The sequence below is a fragment of the Schistocerca americana genome, chromosome 1 (genome assembly GCF_021461395.2).
Source record: "Schistocerca americana isolate TAMUIC-IGC-003095 chromosome 1, iqSchAmer2.1, whole genome shotgun sequence".
NCBI classification, from domain to species: domain Eukaryota; kingdom Metazoa; phylum Arthropoda; class Insecta; order Orthoptera; family Acrididae; genus Schistocerca; species Schistocerca americana.
Genome location: NC_060119.1, coordinates 226267200 through 226287181, shown reverse-complemented (window position 1 = coordinate 226287181; position 19982 = coordinate 226267200). Strand labels below are relative to the sequence as shown.

The 19982-nt window shown below is 39.2% G+C and overlaps 1 protein-coding gene across 4 annotated transcripts in view; it reads right to left on the bottom strand.

Moving 5' to 3' along the window:
- The window catches only part of LOC124616014, a 217171-nt gene extending 198247 nt beyond the window's left edge, over window positions 1–18924 (bottom strand). Inside the window, exon 1 of one of the 4 annotated variants that reach the window (XM_047144267.1) lies at window positions 18736–18924. In XM_047144267.1, the coding sequence (XP_047000223.1) occupies window positions 18736–18757 (22 nt within the window). In that variant the 5' untranslated portion in view covers window positions 18758–18924. The remainder of the gene's footprint in view (window positions 1–18735) is intronic. The other 3 variants (XM_047144349.1, XM_047144426.1, XM_047144507.1) reach the window with 3 other exon arrangements.
- Window positions 18925–19982: the final 1058 nt, after the last annotated feature.

Sequence of the window (19982 nt, the reverse complement as noted above, 5' to 3'; positions counted from 1 at the left end):
CAAAAGCTTAAGTTTCTCGGTTTGACATGGCATTATGAAGTAGTTAAATACTTTTTCAAAGGATCCAGCAATATCCTTTAATGCCTTGTAAAAAGTTACACCTTCTCAAAGGTTCCCTCTGTTTTCTTGAATACAATTAAAGTGTTGTGGCAGATTAGTGTATTATTACTATAAATCTGAGGCTTCTTCTCAGGCATACTGACCAACCAAACTCTCCTTGTTGGGTGGGTGTAGCTATTACCTGCTGGTACACCCATTTTGTCAGGGGTAGATGTGAACTGAAGTCACTCCATAAAGATCCCAGAGCCCTCTAGGGAAATAAATGCCTAAGCAATCCTTATATAACTTCGGGGAGGGGGAGGGGGGCAGGTGTTCTGGAGGTTACCCACTAAAGACCATTGTAGTCTAGGCAGTGAAGTCAAGACTACCATTCTCCAAAACACACAATGTTCCACTACCACACCTGGTAACAGTTCCTGCAGCATGCCCAGAGTTTATGGTAGAAGAGGTCAGGTGGCAAAGGTCAGACAGCGCTAGCCAGTCCGCAGATCAGGAAATGCACGACTGCTGTACCTGTATAAAACCACTGTTGGCGGAGCTCCATGGGACACAGCCTTTCCTTCCCTAAGCGTACCACAAGCTTGAAGAGGACCAGACTGGCAAGATTCGGAGAAAAAATCTAGCGCTCCTCATGAGCAGTTTTATTTGGGCGAATGTCGTCAAGGTCCTACACCAACAGGTTGTTCTCCCTGGACTATGTGGGCTACTGAAAATTCACAAGGATGGATCCCCTCTTCACCCCATATTAAGTAACACTTGAGTGACTACCTAGTGTTTGGCTAAATATCTTACTTCTGTGTTGAGACATCTCTTAGGAAAATGTGACCGTCACACGCACTCAGCAATTTTCCAACCTTCCTGCTTCTGGCAGTACATTGACAACATATTTATGATATGGCTTTGTGGAACGGCAACACTACCTATGTTCCTCCTAGCATCTGAACTATCTCCACTTGAGTATTAAGTTCATCGAGGAAGTGGAAAATGATGGCTACCATTTCTGGATGACATGGTTAAAACAAAAGCCTGCAAAACACTGGAAGACAGCACTTGTCAGAAACCGACTCATACAGAGTTATTTTTCCAGGCCAAACGACATCATCACTGTGCATAATGGTATAGGGTCTTATGCTCCCTGGTACACGGAGCACATGCAGTCTCAGACTCTGACAGCCATCCAGGTGATTTGCAACACCTAAGACCAGTGTTCCAACGGAAGGATGGATGGGTGAGGTAAAAGGGAGCAAACTATGAAGTCATCGGTCCCTCAATCATTTGTGTGTCGAGCCGGGAACAGTTCCCAGAGAGGAAGGGCACAGAAGACAAATCCCAATGAACCTGACCTAATCTGAGAATCAAGAAAACAAAGAGGTAGAAGAATGTATAAGTGAGAGAAAAGTAGCTGGAGACCTCTGGGACATGATATGTGACAGGAGATGCACTTTCTGCATCTAACTGGTGCTTCCCCAACTAGCATTATCACAAGAAAACTAGCACCACAGGTAAGTGGTTAGATCTCAGAAAGGAGAACAACAATCACAAGACAGTAAACTGATGACAAATGTAAAAGAATAAGAAGAATTAAAAAGGTGGGAAGGGCAGGAGCTAGGCCTGACCACTGAGAAAAGATAGCCATGGTCCCCTGGGTCAGAGCAGGCAACAGAGCACCCTCGCAATTCCTCAAGCAGCAAATGAGGCTAATGTGGCCTACCACAAAGAGAGGACTATAAATCACCTTGACATGTAAAATACAAAACCAGACAAGCCACTTTATCACTGTCCACTAGCACCAGATGCAGCGTGGCACCAACCTCAACATTTTGCCTTAAGGTGGCCAAATTAGGGCAGTCCAGCAGGATGGGGACATCCTCAGACAGGCAGCACACTGGCAGTGGGGTGGATCCTCACTTTCGAGGATATGGGCATGAGTCAGGCAGGTGTGGCCAATGGGAAGCTGACAGAGAACAGTAGAGTCACTGCGAGAAACACGAAAGAAAGACTGCCACATGGTCATTAACTCCTTCTTTCTTGTTCACAGTTTACTCAGAGCAACCAGGCACACCAATGCATTCGAAGTCTCCAACAATTGATGGCATAGAGTGGACTGAAGGTCCTTTTCTTGTATCACCATCTCCTAAGTCAGCCAACTTGGCCAATGGGTCAGCATGTTTGTTCCCTGGGATCCCAATATGACCTGGGCTCCAGAGAAAAACAACCAACCATCCAATTTGGTGCAGGTCACAAAGCAGATCCCACATGGCCACAAAACAATGGGTGTCGAGGGTAGCACCGGCTGATAGCCTGAAGAATACTCAGGAGGTAAAATTGTCTCAGCAGTTTAAGATTGAAGGCTGAGGGCTCAAGTGAATGGCTATCAATTCTGCAGTGAATACACTGTGTCCGTTTGGCAGGGTGCATAGTTCACCATGCCCTGCACGTTTATAGGCAAAGCTAGTTCATCCACTGACCATAGAGCCATAAGGTCATAGCACATCCGTACCTAGATTTGAATCAAGGATGGCCACGAACAGGTGGCAAAAAGCCATGAGGTCAACTTTCTTTTGGTAAAAAGCATAGATCAAGGCAGATTTGAAGATGGCTACACACCATGGAGGCATATACGATTACTCCTTAATAAGAAATGACTATGGGGTAGTAGGTTTTCAAAGGATATATCTCCTATATGAAATGCAATCGCGATTCAAGCCCTGTGCCTCTGTTGTGAGAGGTGGACCTCCCTACCAGCAAAAAGGACATGGTAGTTCAGATGTGTGTAGCAGAGCAGCAGTTGTGGGTGTTTGATATATAGGGTAGGGGGTGAGGGGATGGACAGAATGGTGTGGGGAGGGGGGGGGGGGTGATCCCTGCTTCTGCAAGTCGGCTTTTCACAGGACTGGCACTGTCACAAGTCGGATGCTACAATGTTGTACAGATTGCAGCATCTGCAATGCTGAAAGGTGTTGCCAAGCCATATACCTCACTCCCATAATCAAGATGGGACAGAATCAAAGCTCCGCAGAGCCACAAGAGTATACAGCATCCTGTGCTCCACCTGGTGTTACTGAGGCTGCAAAGAATATTAAGGTGTGACTATCATGTTTCCTTCAGTTAGTTGGTTGGCTGGTTAGATCGTTTAGGATGTAAAGGGACAAAACTACAAGGTCATCTGTCCCTTTTTCCTGGAGCAAACAAGGTGCTAGGTAAGACAACACCCAAATTTAGTTCAAGCAAGTAAAAGGGGTTAAAACGAATGGGGAACCACAACGAAAGAGAAAACAAAAGAAACGAACAAGAAAAGGGGAAAACGTATACCACAAGGAAAAGTTGACAAAGGTACTAAAGTCAGAGAGCAGATGGTCTGGGCTGGCTGATCATAAGAATAAAAGAGGATGAGCCAGCCACTCTGCAATGCACTAAAATGTCCAGCCCAAAAAAACAAGGTGAGATGAATACACTCAAGGAAAAGATGAACACAAAGACAAAGAAATGCAATGAAAGGGTGACAGAGAATTAAAATGGAGGGAAGGTGGAGGAAGGCCAGACACCCACCCATAGATGGTACAATAAAAAAAACCTCAAGAATAAAGCGTACAACTAAATCTGCTGATGAGGCACTCAAAGAAAAGAGGAACACCAAGACAAACAAATGCAATGAAAGGGTGACAGAGAATTAAAATGGAGGGAAGGTGGAGGCCTTGGAAAGAAGGCTAGACGCCCACCCTTAGATGGCACAATAAAAAAAACCTCAAGAATAAAGCGTAAAACAATCTGCTGTTGAGGCATTGTTGCCCAACACCATAAGCAGGGTGCTGGGAAGCGTAAAATTCCGATGCAGACTGGCTAAAAGTGGGCAGTCAAACAAGATGTAAACAACAGGCATAGGGGAGCCACAGCGACACCGAGGTGGGTCCTTGTGACGGAGGACGTGACCATGTCTTAGCCACGTAAGGCCGATGCGGAGCCAGCAAAGGACAACAGATTCCCTGCGAGTGGTTCGCATGGATGACCACCACACATTTGTTGTCTCCTTGATAACACGGAGTTTATTTGGGGTACAGAGGGTGTGCCATTCAGTATCCCGGATCGTGAAAACTTTGCAGTGACAGCTGCGGAGGGCAGGGGTCTGCATTGCTGGGAACCAAGTTTCCTGGAGGAGGATGCGAAAAAAAATGGGGGAAATTCATGTGAGACATCGTAACTCACCCAGGTTGTGGCAAAACTGCTACAGTTCTGCTGGAGGATCTTGCTATCAGTATCTTGTGGAGACATTATACATTGGTTCCAAACCACAGTGAGTGAGTGAGTGAGTGTGAGTGTGTGAGTGTGTGTGTGTGTGTGTGTGTGTGGAGGGGGGGGGGGGGGAGGGGCGGGTTGGAAGACGGTGGAAGGGAGGGGGGAGGGGAGGATGTGGAGTGGGCAGGGGCCACTAGGGACACCATCCCAAATAAAGAGGCATAATGTGCGACACGGGGGCCACCGGAACCGCCTATTTGGAGGACTGCTTCTTGTCCTCTTTCCCCTTACATGATTTCAATGTCTGTGAAGGTTTGTCTGCCACAGGTTCTGCGACAGATGAGCAATGCAATGTCCTACAATTTGTGGCTCGTGCTGGTTGGTGTCTGTTTGTAGATAAGCAGATTCATGGAGAGATAGTGTCCCAACTGACTCCTTCCTGGTAAAAAATGCTGGAGTAGGGCACTGCTCCTCCTGCCGGGGGATGCAGACTCACGTCCCCAGTGGGCAAGAATTCAACACTCCCAAAGGTGGAGTCAGGGAAGCAGGAAGAGGATGGCCCTAACCTACCTGGAAAGCAGATGCAGTTTAGTGACCCCAAGGGCTTGACAGACAACACGGACATGTATGTAGGATGGAGATGACCATATTTCTTCTTGGCCTCTTCATATGTAATTCGACCAAGAGCCTTGAACTCTTTGATTTTCTTTTTCCTTTGGAAGATGGTGTAGTCCAGAGGGGCACAAAGAGCATTCATGTGCAACCGATGTCCACAATCCTTACAGATGGGACTGCTGCTGCAACTTTAAGACATGTGCCTGACACACTTGCATTTGTAGCAGCGCATGAGAGGGGGGGGGGGGGGGGGATATGGCTCCACATTGCATTGATACACAATCACCTTGAACTTTCCAGGCAGTGAGTCATCTTCAAAGACTAAGATGAAGGCTCCAATATCAACCCTATTTTATTTGGTTCCAGCTGGACATGACAGACAAAATGCACATCCTGTCACGCGAAACTGACAACCAACTTGCCATCCGCCTGCAAAATGAGATCGCAGTGGAAGATTATACCTTATACCATACTGAGACTGTTATGGAGTTACAGTTACAAGAATGTCACCCAGCTTGTAACAGGTGAGCGATACCCATGACTGATCAAGGGAGGCCATTTTAATCGGAAAGGAGCCACTTTTCATTTTTTAAATTGCTACTTCTTCCCCAAACCTGTCCTTGAGGTGGTCAACAAAGAACAGTGGATTTTTAGTAAAAAAAAAAAAAAAAAAAAATTCTCATTGATCCTTGAACAAGTAAGTACTGGGGGCAATATTTCTTCTTCCTCCCACAGAGTAGCCAGGGAAGGAAACATTTTGGGGGTCACATTTTTCTGGGTTGCAATAAGTCTTACCTACAGAAGAGATTACTGGGGCTGTGCAGCCACCAGCAGAAGAGAATTTAACTCTGAATGAGGGCTCTCCCAAGGGGTGTCACCACCTACAACAATGGTTACCTGGCCAATAAACTATTGCTTGGAGTCCTCTTGCACCAGACATGGCAGGCACATACTGATAGGCATGCATGGGGAGTTTCCAGCTAAGGCACCAACAGTGCAATCTCTGCAGAGTCAGGGGGCTACCACTGTACCACTGCGCAGGTACTTGACCCCACCTCCCCCCCCCCCCCTCCACACACACAATGGCTATCACACACTGGATTATGGTGTAGAATGTTCACAAGAAAGGAAGGGTACAAAGCAAGAAAGGCATAAATGTGAATATATGTCGTGTTGGACAACCTTCCCCATACAGTCCACACTTCTGCAAAATCTGGAAAAGAAACAGCAGGTCAAACCCAACTAGAGGGGCTATTTAGTTAAAAATTAAAAGTTGTAGTGTGCTGGAAGGGAAGAATATGAGTGTTCAAAATCACAAACCAAATCCAAGTACAATCAGCACCAAAATAATACCATCCAATTCAAAGGCAGATGGGGAAAAAGAATAATTGACGGATAGATTTAAAGAAAAGAAAAGGAAGCAGCACTGCAACATCCAGGGTCCTGTGATGGCCAAGCATGTACTCACAAAAGAGAGAGAAGCCTTCTTGGGGTTCTCCAGAAGGGTCATTCTGATAAACAGGTGCATAATTCATTATGGTCAATGTGAAGGGATGAATAATGACTTGGAGGCAACTGCAAGGGTAAGTGTTCACAGATCTCTAAGTGCGCATTTTAAACTCCGTGTTTACTTGACACTTTTTTTCTTGTTTTGGCCCACAGAACCTCCTCCCAAAGTATGGAAAGCAAAGTTGCAGTAAATGAAACTTGTTTCACAGTATCGAAGACGAAGTGCTCATAACTCTTAAGGTATGCATTTAGAGCTTATGATTACTAGACTATTTTGCTTTGAATAATCATTCCTGTTGTATCTCTGAATACTGACCATTACTCCTAGGACACCTTTATATTGAGCTTCTCCAACACTATGTTGCACTCAGGAACATTGAAGGCTTTAAATAAGTCTAAAGGAATGCCAATGGCATTTTGTTTTTGTGCACTGTTTCTACAGCATTTTACATTAAATCGAAGATGTCACTACACCTCTATTTGTTTTTCTGAATCCATGTTGAGTATCAGTGAGAATTTTGCTTTTGTCCAGAAATTTCATTACCCAATGATAAATTCCTTTTTGTATGATTTTGCTAAACCCTGATAATGACAGTTTTCTATACTTCATTCACTCCCTTTCTTATGAATAAGGACAACTTTAACAATTTTTACAGTCTGGAAATGTGCCTGTCAGAAAAATGGACAATATCAGCAAGATGCACTGAAATGTAATATAATGTGTTATGATGTAATCTGGATTAATATCAATTCCAGTTGATGCATCATGGATATTTCATCTGGTACTATTTCAAATATATAGACTGGTGAGGAAGAAGAGTTTAGTTTGTTTCTACTATCTCCTTTGTCTCTATTAAATTTTATGTAATATCTACGTAGTAACATGTGAAAAGATTTGCAATATGTTGCGGAACAATAACACCCTTGCTCTCAAGGTTCAGAATGGTATTTTGTCTGGCTTATTACTCTCCTGTACACCTGAACATATTTCTGATAGTAAGTGTTCCTTGGAGGGGATATGTCACTATTTTTTTCTGTATTTGTGGGATTTCTTTCTCCTGCCATTTGTGATTCTGATACATTTACCAACCATCTCTTTGCTTCTTTAGTTGTGCCTCTTATCAACTGTGTTTTGAGCTGGAAAGCAATTTCATAGTAATCACTAAAGTTGCAAGAGAATATCTCAAACTTTTAGTTGGTGTCATCTTTATGCAAAACTTATTCCCATCTTGCTCGTGGTAATATAGTTGAAGGTTTCTACATTATATATACTGAACTTTCTCGCTGTTGCATTTCTTTTATAGTTTTGGGTGGGCAGTGAGTAGCTTGGGGAGGTAACAACTTGAGTTTTATGATTAATAAGACTTGTATTTACAAATTTTGCAGTACAGGTTGTATTCACAAATATCTGATCCAGGGCAGTAGTAGTAGTTTCCATAATTCTTGTTTAGGTTCTTACAATCTGCTTCAAGTTGAAAGTATCCCTAAGGTTGAGCGATAGTTCTTTTCTTTTGCTGGTTCCAATAAAATCTCTGTTCAAGTCTCCAAACAGTACTACAGATTTCTTGTCCAGAATAATCCAGTTTAGTACATATACAAGCTTATTCAGGAATGAGTCAAACTTTACATTTTATGGAGCATTAGATACATGTTACAACTGTACTGGTATCACTGAGCTTAATGAGTATCAGCCAGAAGTTCCTTTCTGCATTAAGATGCTGAAATTTATTAACAGATTCATATTTTAACCAGTGTTTGGTGAAACATGAGTACCTACACTTTTATAACTGTTTCTATAGAAATAATTCGCCAGTATATGACCCAGCAAAGAAAAAGAGAATTTGGTCAGTCTTAAGCCAGTGCTCTGTAATGCACAGAATACTAATGAAACTGAGTTCTGCATTCAACAAAACCTCTACATTTAAAACTTTGCAATGATGATATGATATTTTGTTTGCAAACAAAAACCTCTGTTGCTATAATTTAAATGATAAATGAGTTCTGATTTTCACATAACATTTGAATTGCCGAGGGGTATTTTTATCACATCACTAATATCATTCTTCTCTGGTAAGGATTTGTCCATAAAACATTGTGTGTGTGGAGCTTGGAGTCTACTTCTGCACTGTTGGTATCAGAGTCTTTCTTACCAATGAGCTGTGCACCACTTCTGTGTAAAAGAGAGATGACTGCTCTATTGGTGAAAGGAGAAGCTGTGTTGATGAATGGAGAAGGTATGACAATGGAGCTAATTTCTTTGTTGCTCTACATCTTATCTCAGATTTCTTCATAAAATATTTGCTTATTTTTTCCCACCAAAAGCTGCTTCCCTAGCCCATTTAAGTGTAGTCCATGTGTAGTGTGGAATATACACCCTACACCACTAAGATCAATAGTTTCTATATTTTCATATTGTGTGCATATTTTCAACAACAATATGTTTGCAACATTTCTCTCTTTGTGTACATAAGATAACAGAGATATGTCGTATCAGAGGGAGATGGTCACCAATAAGACATCAGAGCGAGTCAAGTGTCCTAAACACTTTCGTAATTTATCAGCGGCTTTTGAAGTTTTTGAATAAGTCATTTACTCCTCCAAATGACACAATAAAGTAATTGTAAGTACTGACTTCAGGCAAGTCAAAGAGTTTCCTGATTTCATACAATGGAACACAAAGCTTAACAAATGCCATCACTGTTCCAGCTATTGTGTCACTGATCCATGTTACAATCCCATGACCATAATTGTCAGCAAGCTATTTGAACCACTGTGGTTCTATACAGCTATGACTTCCAGACACTATGGCACATACCTGCGAATCTGCATTAAGAACTGGAGAATCCTATTTCTGCAGGTTCTCTTTTTCGTTTCCACTTTGACACTCAATATGTTTCATAGTATCAATGAAGACATGCTATTTTCTTTCTTCCTACTGCTGGATGCCTGATTTTGCTATCAGAACTCTTTTCAAGATTAGTAATGGTATAGTCCATTACATACATAGTACATTACAACAGACTTCCCTGGCGAAAATTGAGCATTTTGGATGACTGCAAGTTCTCATGCTTGTCTTTCTACATTTTTATTTCTTTAGTCACATAGCAACAATTTCTTCTTTGCCTCTATCTTGCAGCTTTAATTTTGGGTCACAACATTCCTTTCAATATGCTTTTGCACTGCTAATGTGATACTTTGTTATGCAGCGAAAATTTTCTGCAGACAATGTTGTGACTATAATTTCCCATGTTTTGACTACCTTTTCTGATTCTTTGGCAAGGAACACTCAAACATATTTCATTAACAAATATAATAGTTTTCTTCGAGAGTTTGAAAACGTATATTTCGAAAATATCACAAGAAAATACTGAGCTGAACATGCTAAAACTAGCACGAGATAGTTCGTCCGTTATGGAAAACTGGTCAAATGTGAAGTGCAAAATCAGAAAACCTGTGAAATTTACACAATCTTTGTGCACGAAAATACATTTAAAGTACTTTCAACCACCGATAGTGAAAAGGTAACATACAGTTCACATGAACAATGGGAAAAGCAAAAAGCAACTGACTAAGGTAAGAGAAGAAAATTTACTGATGCAAACAATCGTGAATGAGGTCATTCTAATTGTGCCGACCCAAAATCGAGCCGCAGTGCTTAGTAAAACAATACAAAACCATTCCCACTTTGTGAACTCCAATAACAGCAAACTGTTTGTGCCTTCAGACAGCCATGGACGTGGACTTGCGAGTTAACTAAAAGAAACAACTAAAACATATTCGTGTGGTATAGTGAAACCGGGAGCCCCACTTGGCAAAATTAAAAAAATTACTGTATCCGCAGATGAAAAAAATCTGCACGGTAAAGATTTTGTTGTACTTCTGGGGGGCGCAAATGATGTCTACAAAAAGGAAACAGTGAACGCAACACGCCATCTTAAACAGTGTCTGAGAAACCTCACTCTCACACACACACACACACACACACACACACACACACACACACGCGTAGCAATGGTCAATATTCCACAATGCTATGATCTTGTAAGATGCTCATGTGTTAATAAGGAAATAAAAAGTGCAAACAATCAGTTTGCAAAAATCTGCAGGCATTTTAAAAACATGAAATTTCTTGATAAAGCAATATTGGACGTAGATTCCACACACAACACAGACTTCACCTGAATGGCTTGGGGAAAGTATATCTGGCAAACCCGATAATCAAGGAAATAAAAAACCACCAAAATAAATTCAAAACCAAAATGATAATTGCATTGCCATCACCAGACTCCAAAACAAAAACACTTCACAAAAAGGTAAAAGTATTAGAACCATCATCAGCACCAGCAAAGCATTAAAAAAAGATGAAATGTTAACAGAAAGACCAGTGGACAGCAATTTCAATGACAAGAGAACTACAGTTCCTCATCATCCAAATATATTTTAGACAAAAATGAGAAGACTCCAAGTTCACAAAAAACAAAGCAGCAATGGATTAAATTATATTTATTTTCATTCCAACTGGTCTGTAGTGAGATGGTCCTCCAGGATGTAGAACATTTCAGAAAAACAATATTGCATGACAAATATTTACAACTTAAACAAATAAGCTAATGTACATTCCACAGGTTCCAAGTGGAATTATCTATCTCTCTTTTTTTTTTTTAATGAACACTATATGAAAGAATCATTTTACACTCCTTCATTAACTAAGATCGCATTAATGCTCTGAATTTAAAATTAAAAAAAAAAAAAATTTTTTTATTTATAAGGTAATAAACATATAACAGAACTACTACAATACTTACTTACAATGAACACATTACTGCACTGAAATGGTGCAGAAGTTAGATTGTACTTACACACACACACACACACACACACACACACACACACACACACAAAAATCTGTTGGTTCTACTGAGAAATTCGTCAATGGAGTTGGCCACCAATAAATCCTTTAGGCTTCTCTTACACTGAATTTCATTGGTTGTTACGCTTTTTATGGCTGCTGGTAAGTTATTGAAAATGTGTGTTCCTGAAGTACCAACATTTTAATTGTCAGAAAAAGTATCACCACCATCATCAACATCAACAACAACAGAAATGGCAGTATTAAGTACATTAGCAGCAGCACCAACTGCAGCAACAAACAACTCACCAGAGCCCAACATACAGGTAACTCATGAGAGGTGCAGGAAACCTGTCCTTCTCAAGGATTTTTGGTATCTTACCAGATCACGGGCACGAATATGACAGCACAAAGCGTAAATAAAACTGTAACCAGTTCTCACTCTAGTCAACTGCAGATTTTAAGTCTAAATGTTCAGTGCCTTAGAGATAAATCAATAGAACTTGAGGTAGCACTGAATGGTGCAAACAATGACTGCATGTGCATCATGGAGCATTGGTGCAGAACTTTTGGACTAAGTATCATTAATATTCATCTGTATAAGTTGGCAATTCAGTATTGTAGAAAAAATGCCAAAAATGGTGGTGTGAAGCTGAATAATTGAGTGTGGAAAATCATTTTGAAGCAGTAGCTATACAGTTGTATGAAATACAGGGAAAAGTCATAGTAATAGCAATATACAGACCACCTACTGGGGTCACAGATATATTCATTAATAAATTAGAAACACTGATTAACATTCTTTTTACTGAAAGCGCCACTGTAGTTGTCTGTGGGGATTTCAACACAAATCTCATGAATGAAAGTAGGCTAAAAAATCAATTCCTAAATCTATTATGTAGTTTGAATCTGTTTCCACACATACACGAACCTACAAGAATAACATATAATGCAAACAGCTTTATAGATAATATATTTTCAAATGTACAATCCACAGAAGTAGAAGTAACAAATACTGATTTGGGATTATCAGACCATAATGCTCTTGTCCTCAAAATTCCGTCAATGCCACTGCAGAAAAAAGTGAGCCACTGAGAAAAAAGTGTACTTCATGCATAAAAGAAAATTTCCCACTGAAAACTGTCTAGAATTTACAAATATCCTAACTAGTGAGTCCTGGGCAGAAGTGCTGTCCCTAACAAATACAAATGATGCATATAGCACTTTCTCTTCAATTTTCATGGGATATTTTGAAATGTGCCTTCCAAAGAAGCTGTCAAGAATCACATCACAAAGCCAAGTTCTTGGATCACAGTTGGCATCAAAACTTCTTGTGGAACTCTAAAGAGACTAAATTCAAAACTGAAGACATCTACAGATCCACAGTTCACAGAACATGTTACGAATTACAAGAAAGTATATCAAAAAGTAATCACCAAGACAAAAATTATGAGTTATGACAACTTAATAACACAGTCTGACAACAAACCAAAAGCCATATGGAGTATTGTGAAGACTGCAACAGGAAAGAAAGGATATCATTCTCAAAAGGACAGAAAATGTCAATATTAAAAAACAAGATTAGCCAAATTACATCAACAATTATTTCATAAATGCAGCAACTAAATTAAGCTCGAAATTTACAAACCAAGAAAAACCTGAATTTTCAAATGCTGCTTGTAGCATGAGGATAGATCCAACAGATGAACATGAAGTGTTCAAAGTAATAAAAAGCTTGAAACCTAAAATCTTAGTAGGAGTAGATGATGTGCCAGTTTATATAATAACAATGACAGCTACACAAATCGCAGGGCCCTTGGCACACATAGCCAACTTGTCATTTAGTAAAATGAAATGATCATATGGCATTTATTGGCCGGAATATCTCCTTCGGGAATTGGCCACCACATTGCAAGTCATTTTAGTTGGCGCCACTGTGGCAACTTGTGTGTCAATGATGATGAAGTACACATAACACCCCATCCCCTGCAGGGAATCGAACCCGGCCCCCTTGCATATTAGACAATAGTATGTGCTGAAAGTGTCTGTTTTAGGGTTTTTAAAGGATATGTTGTGCTCTCCTACAAAAATCCGTCGAAATTTATCACTGGATACAGGCAATCTCTGTAATTGTTCACATTCTTCTGTGTTGGTCATAACCGCTTTCTATTTTGTACTCCATCCTCATGAATTTCCTATTTGGACTATCAACTCTTTTGTAATGACTGGTACATGTTGGCAGTCTATTTATGAAAGTATTGGCAAATTCAATATCTACACTCCAATACTTTTTACGATGATGCTGGTGTTTTCCCCTTCCATCTCCTAAGGAAGTTTTACAACCTTGCTTTATTTTGGATGTTAAGTGTTCCAAGCGACCCCTACTTCTTTGTAGTCCATGGATATTCAAGAGAGCTGTCTTACAAACTTTAATGTGCTTTCCACTTGATGACATCACAGACTAACTTATAATTTTACTCTATCTTGATGGACTGTGAGTTTTCTTTGATTTTCTCTTTATTTCGGTTGCTTGTATGCAACCATGAAAGTAAGCATTGTGCAAGTCATAATTTCCCGTGTTCCAAAACTTCTGAAAGATATCCATTCTCTCTCCCTCCTTTTTCTGCAGTTGCATTTAGGACCAGGTAAGCGACCGTGACTCTCATTCCCTTTCCCTCGTTCCTGAATATAAACTAAATCTCTATTGCGGGCTTCTTGGCATTCCTGTTGTTGGTTCATACCCCTCTTCCTTTTTGTGCCATGACTCTGTTCACCTTTCTTAGAATCTGCATTATTCTAAAAGAAAAAAGAAAGAAATCGGCAGACCTAATGTAATTTAAATATGAAAAGATTTGCTTCAAAAAACACACACTGAAATTCGTTTACAATTTTAATTCTGCTACAGTTCTTACTAAGGGGACATTGCACGTCCCATGTCGCCAATGTTAAATTATCGAATTTTGTGACCCATTATCTTCAAAACTTTTTAAGACACCAATTTACAATTTTCCATAATTACTGAACACACCTTTGTAGATACACTGAGCTAGATTTATTCTGAAACAGTATTTTGGGGCATGTTATCTTTTTTTTTTTTTTCAAACACTCAATTTCATGATAGAATTTTGTAAATAAATGAACATAAAAACAAAACAACTCAGAATATTTTAATTATTCTAGTTCCATATGTATTGAATCTCACACTTGGCATGCTATGAAAATTTCTTGTCTCTACCATAAGTACTTTTTTTAGAAAACAGGTCATTCATTGCAAAAAAAAATGTAGTTCAGAGATATTGAGGTTTAAAACTTTTTTTATTACAAATTCTTATAAAGACTTACATTTCTGCATCTTTTATGCACTAGAGTTGCCCTGGCCCATAGCCTGTGTCTTCTTCGTGCCACAACAGCCCAGTGCTTGCCTCCTCCTGTTCTTTATTGCTTCTTTTGTCATTTGCTGAGCAGCTAACTCTGCTTCACGTACACAAAGCTCATCCAGTTCCCTCACTCCTTTAGCTGTGTTCTGTCCAGATTTTACAGCTAACTTCTCCAGAACCTTAAGTCTTTCATTGTTCCCACCATTAAAAGTTATTACAGCATCAGACACTGCTAACTTTGGAGTCATAAGGCCAACAGATACATTTTTAGGCACAACACAACATTATTGAAGGACTCATTCACATTCTGGGTCTTCCCATGTAAACACTTATTTAGTAGCTCAGGATCTGCCAAATATCTGTAAATAGGTTTGATTGCCTCCATTACTGCCAAAGGAATAGAACGTTTATGTGTAAATTCATGAAGGGTGTCAGAAAATTCAGCTTGCCTATATTTAGACCATGTGTTTGGTGGAGATAGATACAAAGCTTGACATGGCTTTTCATCGGGCGATATTCAATGAAAGAAAGTGCTCCACACAGCTCTTTTCATCTTCTCTAAATTGTCACAGTTATCTCTAATGGGCTTCCCATAATATTCCTGTAATTCATCAATTACTTTGTCCATTAGTCTTCCAGCACATTTTATTGTCTTGCAGTTTTGTGTCACCTAGCTTGGTTTTTAAGTTACGGGATAGGCCTATCCCCTTCTGGGTTCAGCTGTCATATTGCAAGTCTTTTTAGTTGGCACTACGAAGGCAGACTATCATTTAGTGAAGGCATGCTTCCAGAAAGGGTGAAAATGTCGAAAGTGAAGCCATTATTCAGAAACAGCGACAAGCATAAGGTAGAAAACTATCAGCCAATATCCCTCCTTCGAGCATTTTCCAAAATAATAGAAAAATTAATGAAGCACAGAATCAACAAATATCTAAGTGACCATAAGTTACTAAATAGAAATCAGCATGGCTTCCAGGCACGTAAAAATACAGAAACAGCACTCATGTGCTTCTCTGAACAAATAAGCAAAAATATTGAAAAAAAAGTGTAGTAGGAATAAATTTAGATCTCTCCAAAGCATTTGACACTGTCAATCATGGCATTCTTTTAGAAAAATTGGAAGAATTAGGTATCCAAAGGACAGGGAAAAAGTGATTTGGATCACACCAACAAAACAGAACACAGATTGTAGGACTCATGTAAGATTACTCCAACCACAAAATAAATTTAGTATTAGATGCAAAAAAAAAAAAGTGGAAATCGGAGTGCCGCAAGGCAGTATTCTAGGTCCCTTATTGTTCCTTGTCTACATAAATGACTTTCACACTTCAGATAGAGCAACAAAGGCCATACTATTCGCAGATGACATTAGTGTGATAATAGGTGCACCAACGCAAATACTGCAAACAACTAGTGATCAAGTAATACAGAATGTCCACACTTGCTTCAATGCAAACCAGCTGACATTAAATGCAAATAAAACAAATTATATGTAGTGTGGGAAAATATGTCAAAATGTAAATCTTGGTTTGTTGTTGCGTGACAAGGCCATAGACAGAGTGGCATCAACAAAATTGCTGGGGATTCATGTAGATGAAAATCTTAATTTTAATAATCACGCAATGAAAACTTGTGCAGAAACTTTACTCAGCCTGTTTTGCTCTTAGAATTATCACAAATGTCTGTACTGCAGAGGGGTGTCAGGAGAGCATATTTTGGCTATTTTCAGTCTCTTGCAACATACAGAATAATATTTTTGGTTTCCACCACTTGCCATCTAAAACAAATCTGTGTTACAGAAGAGGGCTACCCAAATAACAACATACAGTCACCCACAGAGACAATGCAAACCTATGTTCTCCAAGCATAAAGTCCTAACAATACCTTCCTCATATATATACAAATGTGTTTTATATGTTACAGCCCACCTTGCAGATTTACAGACAAATGCTGACTTGCATAACTACAATACCCGAAATAGCACAGCACTCCATACTCAGCGAACAAAAAAAAACACACACACACACAAAGGCATGTAAGCCATATGGGTACGAAACTCTACAACATACTGCCAGCCAACATTAGAAAATTAGAAGATGAAAACAGATTTAAAGTAGAATTTAAAGAATTTCCACTTGAACAATGTTTTTACTCAGTAAGTGACTATTTAGGCCAATAAATAATTCTGACAATGTTTATATTAAAGCAAAACAGAAAACACTGTCTTCCTTCCCATAAAGTTTCTGTTAATTTTTTAAATCTAATGGACAGCTACTGAGTGTGGTAAAATCTTTACTGAATTATTGTAGTGAATACAAGGACTTCCTGTTTAGGGAAGACAAAAGTAAAGCCTTAGGGCAAACAGACCATGCAGTTACAATACTGTTAGTATACATGTATAAAACATTGTGTTACCGGGTCTTGCATGATCAAGTATTATTCTTTGTACATTTTTCGTACAATTTTTTTTGGTACTATTCTTTGTACTACTTAATGTAAAATTTTGTATGTTCCTTTTGCACTGGTTGTTTCCCATAAATTTACATGTACTTTTGGACGACATTCATACAATATTTGTCTGCGGATGGATAAATAAATAAAAACAAAAATAAACATGTTGCTTCTATGCTAAAATGAGCATGAATAAGTATGTTAAACTTAGTTCAATCTCCTGACTCACAGGGCTCAAAGACTGGTGTATTTCTTCATTAGCAGATTGTAGTATTACAAATAACAGTTTAATTTACTATTAAGTAAGGAGCAGTTCATCATTCTAGACTAGGATTTATGATTCGAAATGAATGTCTGGAGGAATTTTATAGGACTGCTGCAGCTTCAAATTTATAGATACGACAAAATACGACATCAGCAAGTCTGCAAGTTTATTGGTAGGTGATAGTATTATTTTAAAGATAAGTGGACTACTTGACGGCAACATAACATTTACACACTGTATATTAATATAAACACAGCCAAAATTTTGGAAATTGCTCAGGATAGTTTCCGCTTATTTTGGAACACGGGATGTGTTGGCTCCAGTGGCTCACTGCAAAGTTTTTGTGGTTGCATATTGCATGTTTTTTCACTGTTGTGGAGGTATTTCCATAGAAACAAAGGTAACTGGAGTAAAAAACCGAATAAATCAATTACTTCATTATTCTATAATGAGGCACCAGTCCATGGCCATTTGTACTCAGAAAATATTACTGAACATCATCCAAAGTTTTGTTGCAGTTGGCTTCATCTCATATTTACGGTGTAATTTATATGAAAGTACAACAACCACGTCATAACATTAGAGTTTGGCCAGTTGTAAATCAGTAGGACAACAACCATAACTGAAATATCTTTCTAGTAATCTGCGGTGGAAAAGACAAATAAATATTTCTCTAAGAAAGCCAAATGTCAGGGCGTTCTGAAGTGGGAGGGTTCAGGAGAGTCTCATTGACTCAAATTGTGTAGACGATATTTTCATATGGACCGTCATGCAGTAGTGCTTGTATTGGGTGACTTATCATGTTGGGTTAATACCAGAAAGTGAAAAAATTTATAAGGTCTATACTGTTTGGAGAGAACTGTTTGAAGGGCAGGAAGCATTACAGATAACAACATGATCAAACGAAGATTCTGAAAGCGGGCGGGGGGGGGGGGGGGGGGGGGTAGAGGGGCGGGGGGGGGGGGGGGGGGGGGGGGGTAGAGGGGACTAGCTAACACATCAAAAGCTAACACTGGTTTTACACGCCAATAAGGGAATCGATCGCTGTCTGAAGACAGACCGATAGTCCTGCTGCAAAATAATAAAATAAAAAAACAGCCTCTGCTACTATAAATGCCAAACAACAAAGAAATATATTTCATTCAATCTGACAAAACTAAGTTCGTAAGATCGAAATGCCGCAATTTTACACGCCAATAAGGGAATCGATCGCTGTCTGAAGACAGACCGATAGTCCTGCTGCAAAATAATAAAATAAAAAAACAGCCACTGCTACTATAAATGCCAAACAACAAAGAAATATATTTCATTCCATCTGGCAAAACTAAGTTCGTAAGATCGAAATGCCGCAATTTATATTCACGAGTGACGCTCACCTACAGTCGTGTCATCCATCATATAATATATGAAGTCACGCAAGAAAATCAACGGATTGGCTACAACACGTAACAATTACTTTGTCCTAACAGACAAATATGTTCAACAAATTCCAGATTAGATTGAGTCTTCCGCCGAAAACATCAACCATGCAGTAGCGTCAGCAAAGATGGTATATTAGCTGTCATTACCGCACATTTACTGCAAATGGCATAAATTCGCAAATAGTGCCCAAAATGTTAACGAAAGCAGTAACGATTTTTTACATAAGGTATTATTTTTATTTTTTATTCCTATCTAATTTCCACAAATATACGGCCACATGATAAGATAAAGTAAACGTTCAAGCGATGAAGTGACGGCTACGTTACATTTATTCAAAATGCTCCCTTGGGTAGAGCAATATTTTTCTTTATTACGACTTCTATTATGTATATTTGAACAGGTTATTTCAATGATACATTGTATATATTCCAGCTGTTACACTCTTAAAATAAGTTAAGGGTGTGTTTCTAATTACGGAGTGAAGTTCGAACTTGTGATATGCTATGTTTGAATGAGCGCTGACTTAAGCCTGGAGTGTGGGCGTGGGGAACATTTGTCACGGTGATTTTAGATTGCAGTTATTTTCGCTATGTTTAAAGTTGCAGCGTTCCCTTGCTTAGTACATTTCAAATTGATTGATTATTGAAGCTCTGTTAAAACTTAACGTCAGTTGAACAGCCAAACTGATAGCATTAGTGAGCTGAGATACGACCGTCCACCTCGTACCTAACTACCGGTACGTAACTGTTTCGTAAGGTAGGTGTCTCTTTTTAAACATTTTTCGCACTAAATTCTTTGTAAGAACCAGTACAATATCTGATTTTTGTTAATCTAATATTAAGAACTACGTTAACTAATGCGATTACTTACACAGTCTTCAGTACGCCGTATAATTTTCCGAATTGATTCTCATAAACGTGTGGGTTATGTGATTCGAAGGTGATGATGTAGACAGTAATGAAAACGACATATTTGATTCTGAAGAATCTGATACAAATGAAGACGATCAACTAATGGAAGGCGATCACAATACCGAAACTGAACAGTATGCAGATGAATATGATAATAACGACGGTGATTCTAGTGGTTCCTGTCATGCTAGAAAGAACAGTAAAACAAAATGGTCTAAGCCTTTTCCTAACAGAAACGTGGGAATAAGGTCAGAGAATAACTCATTTTCAAAAATGCGAGCATTCAACAA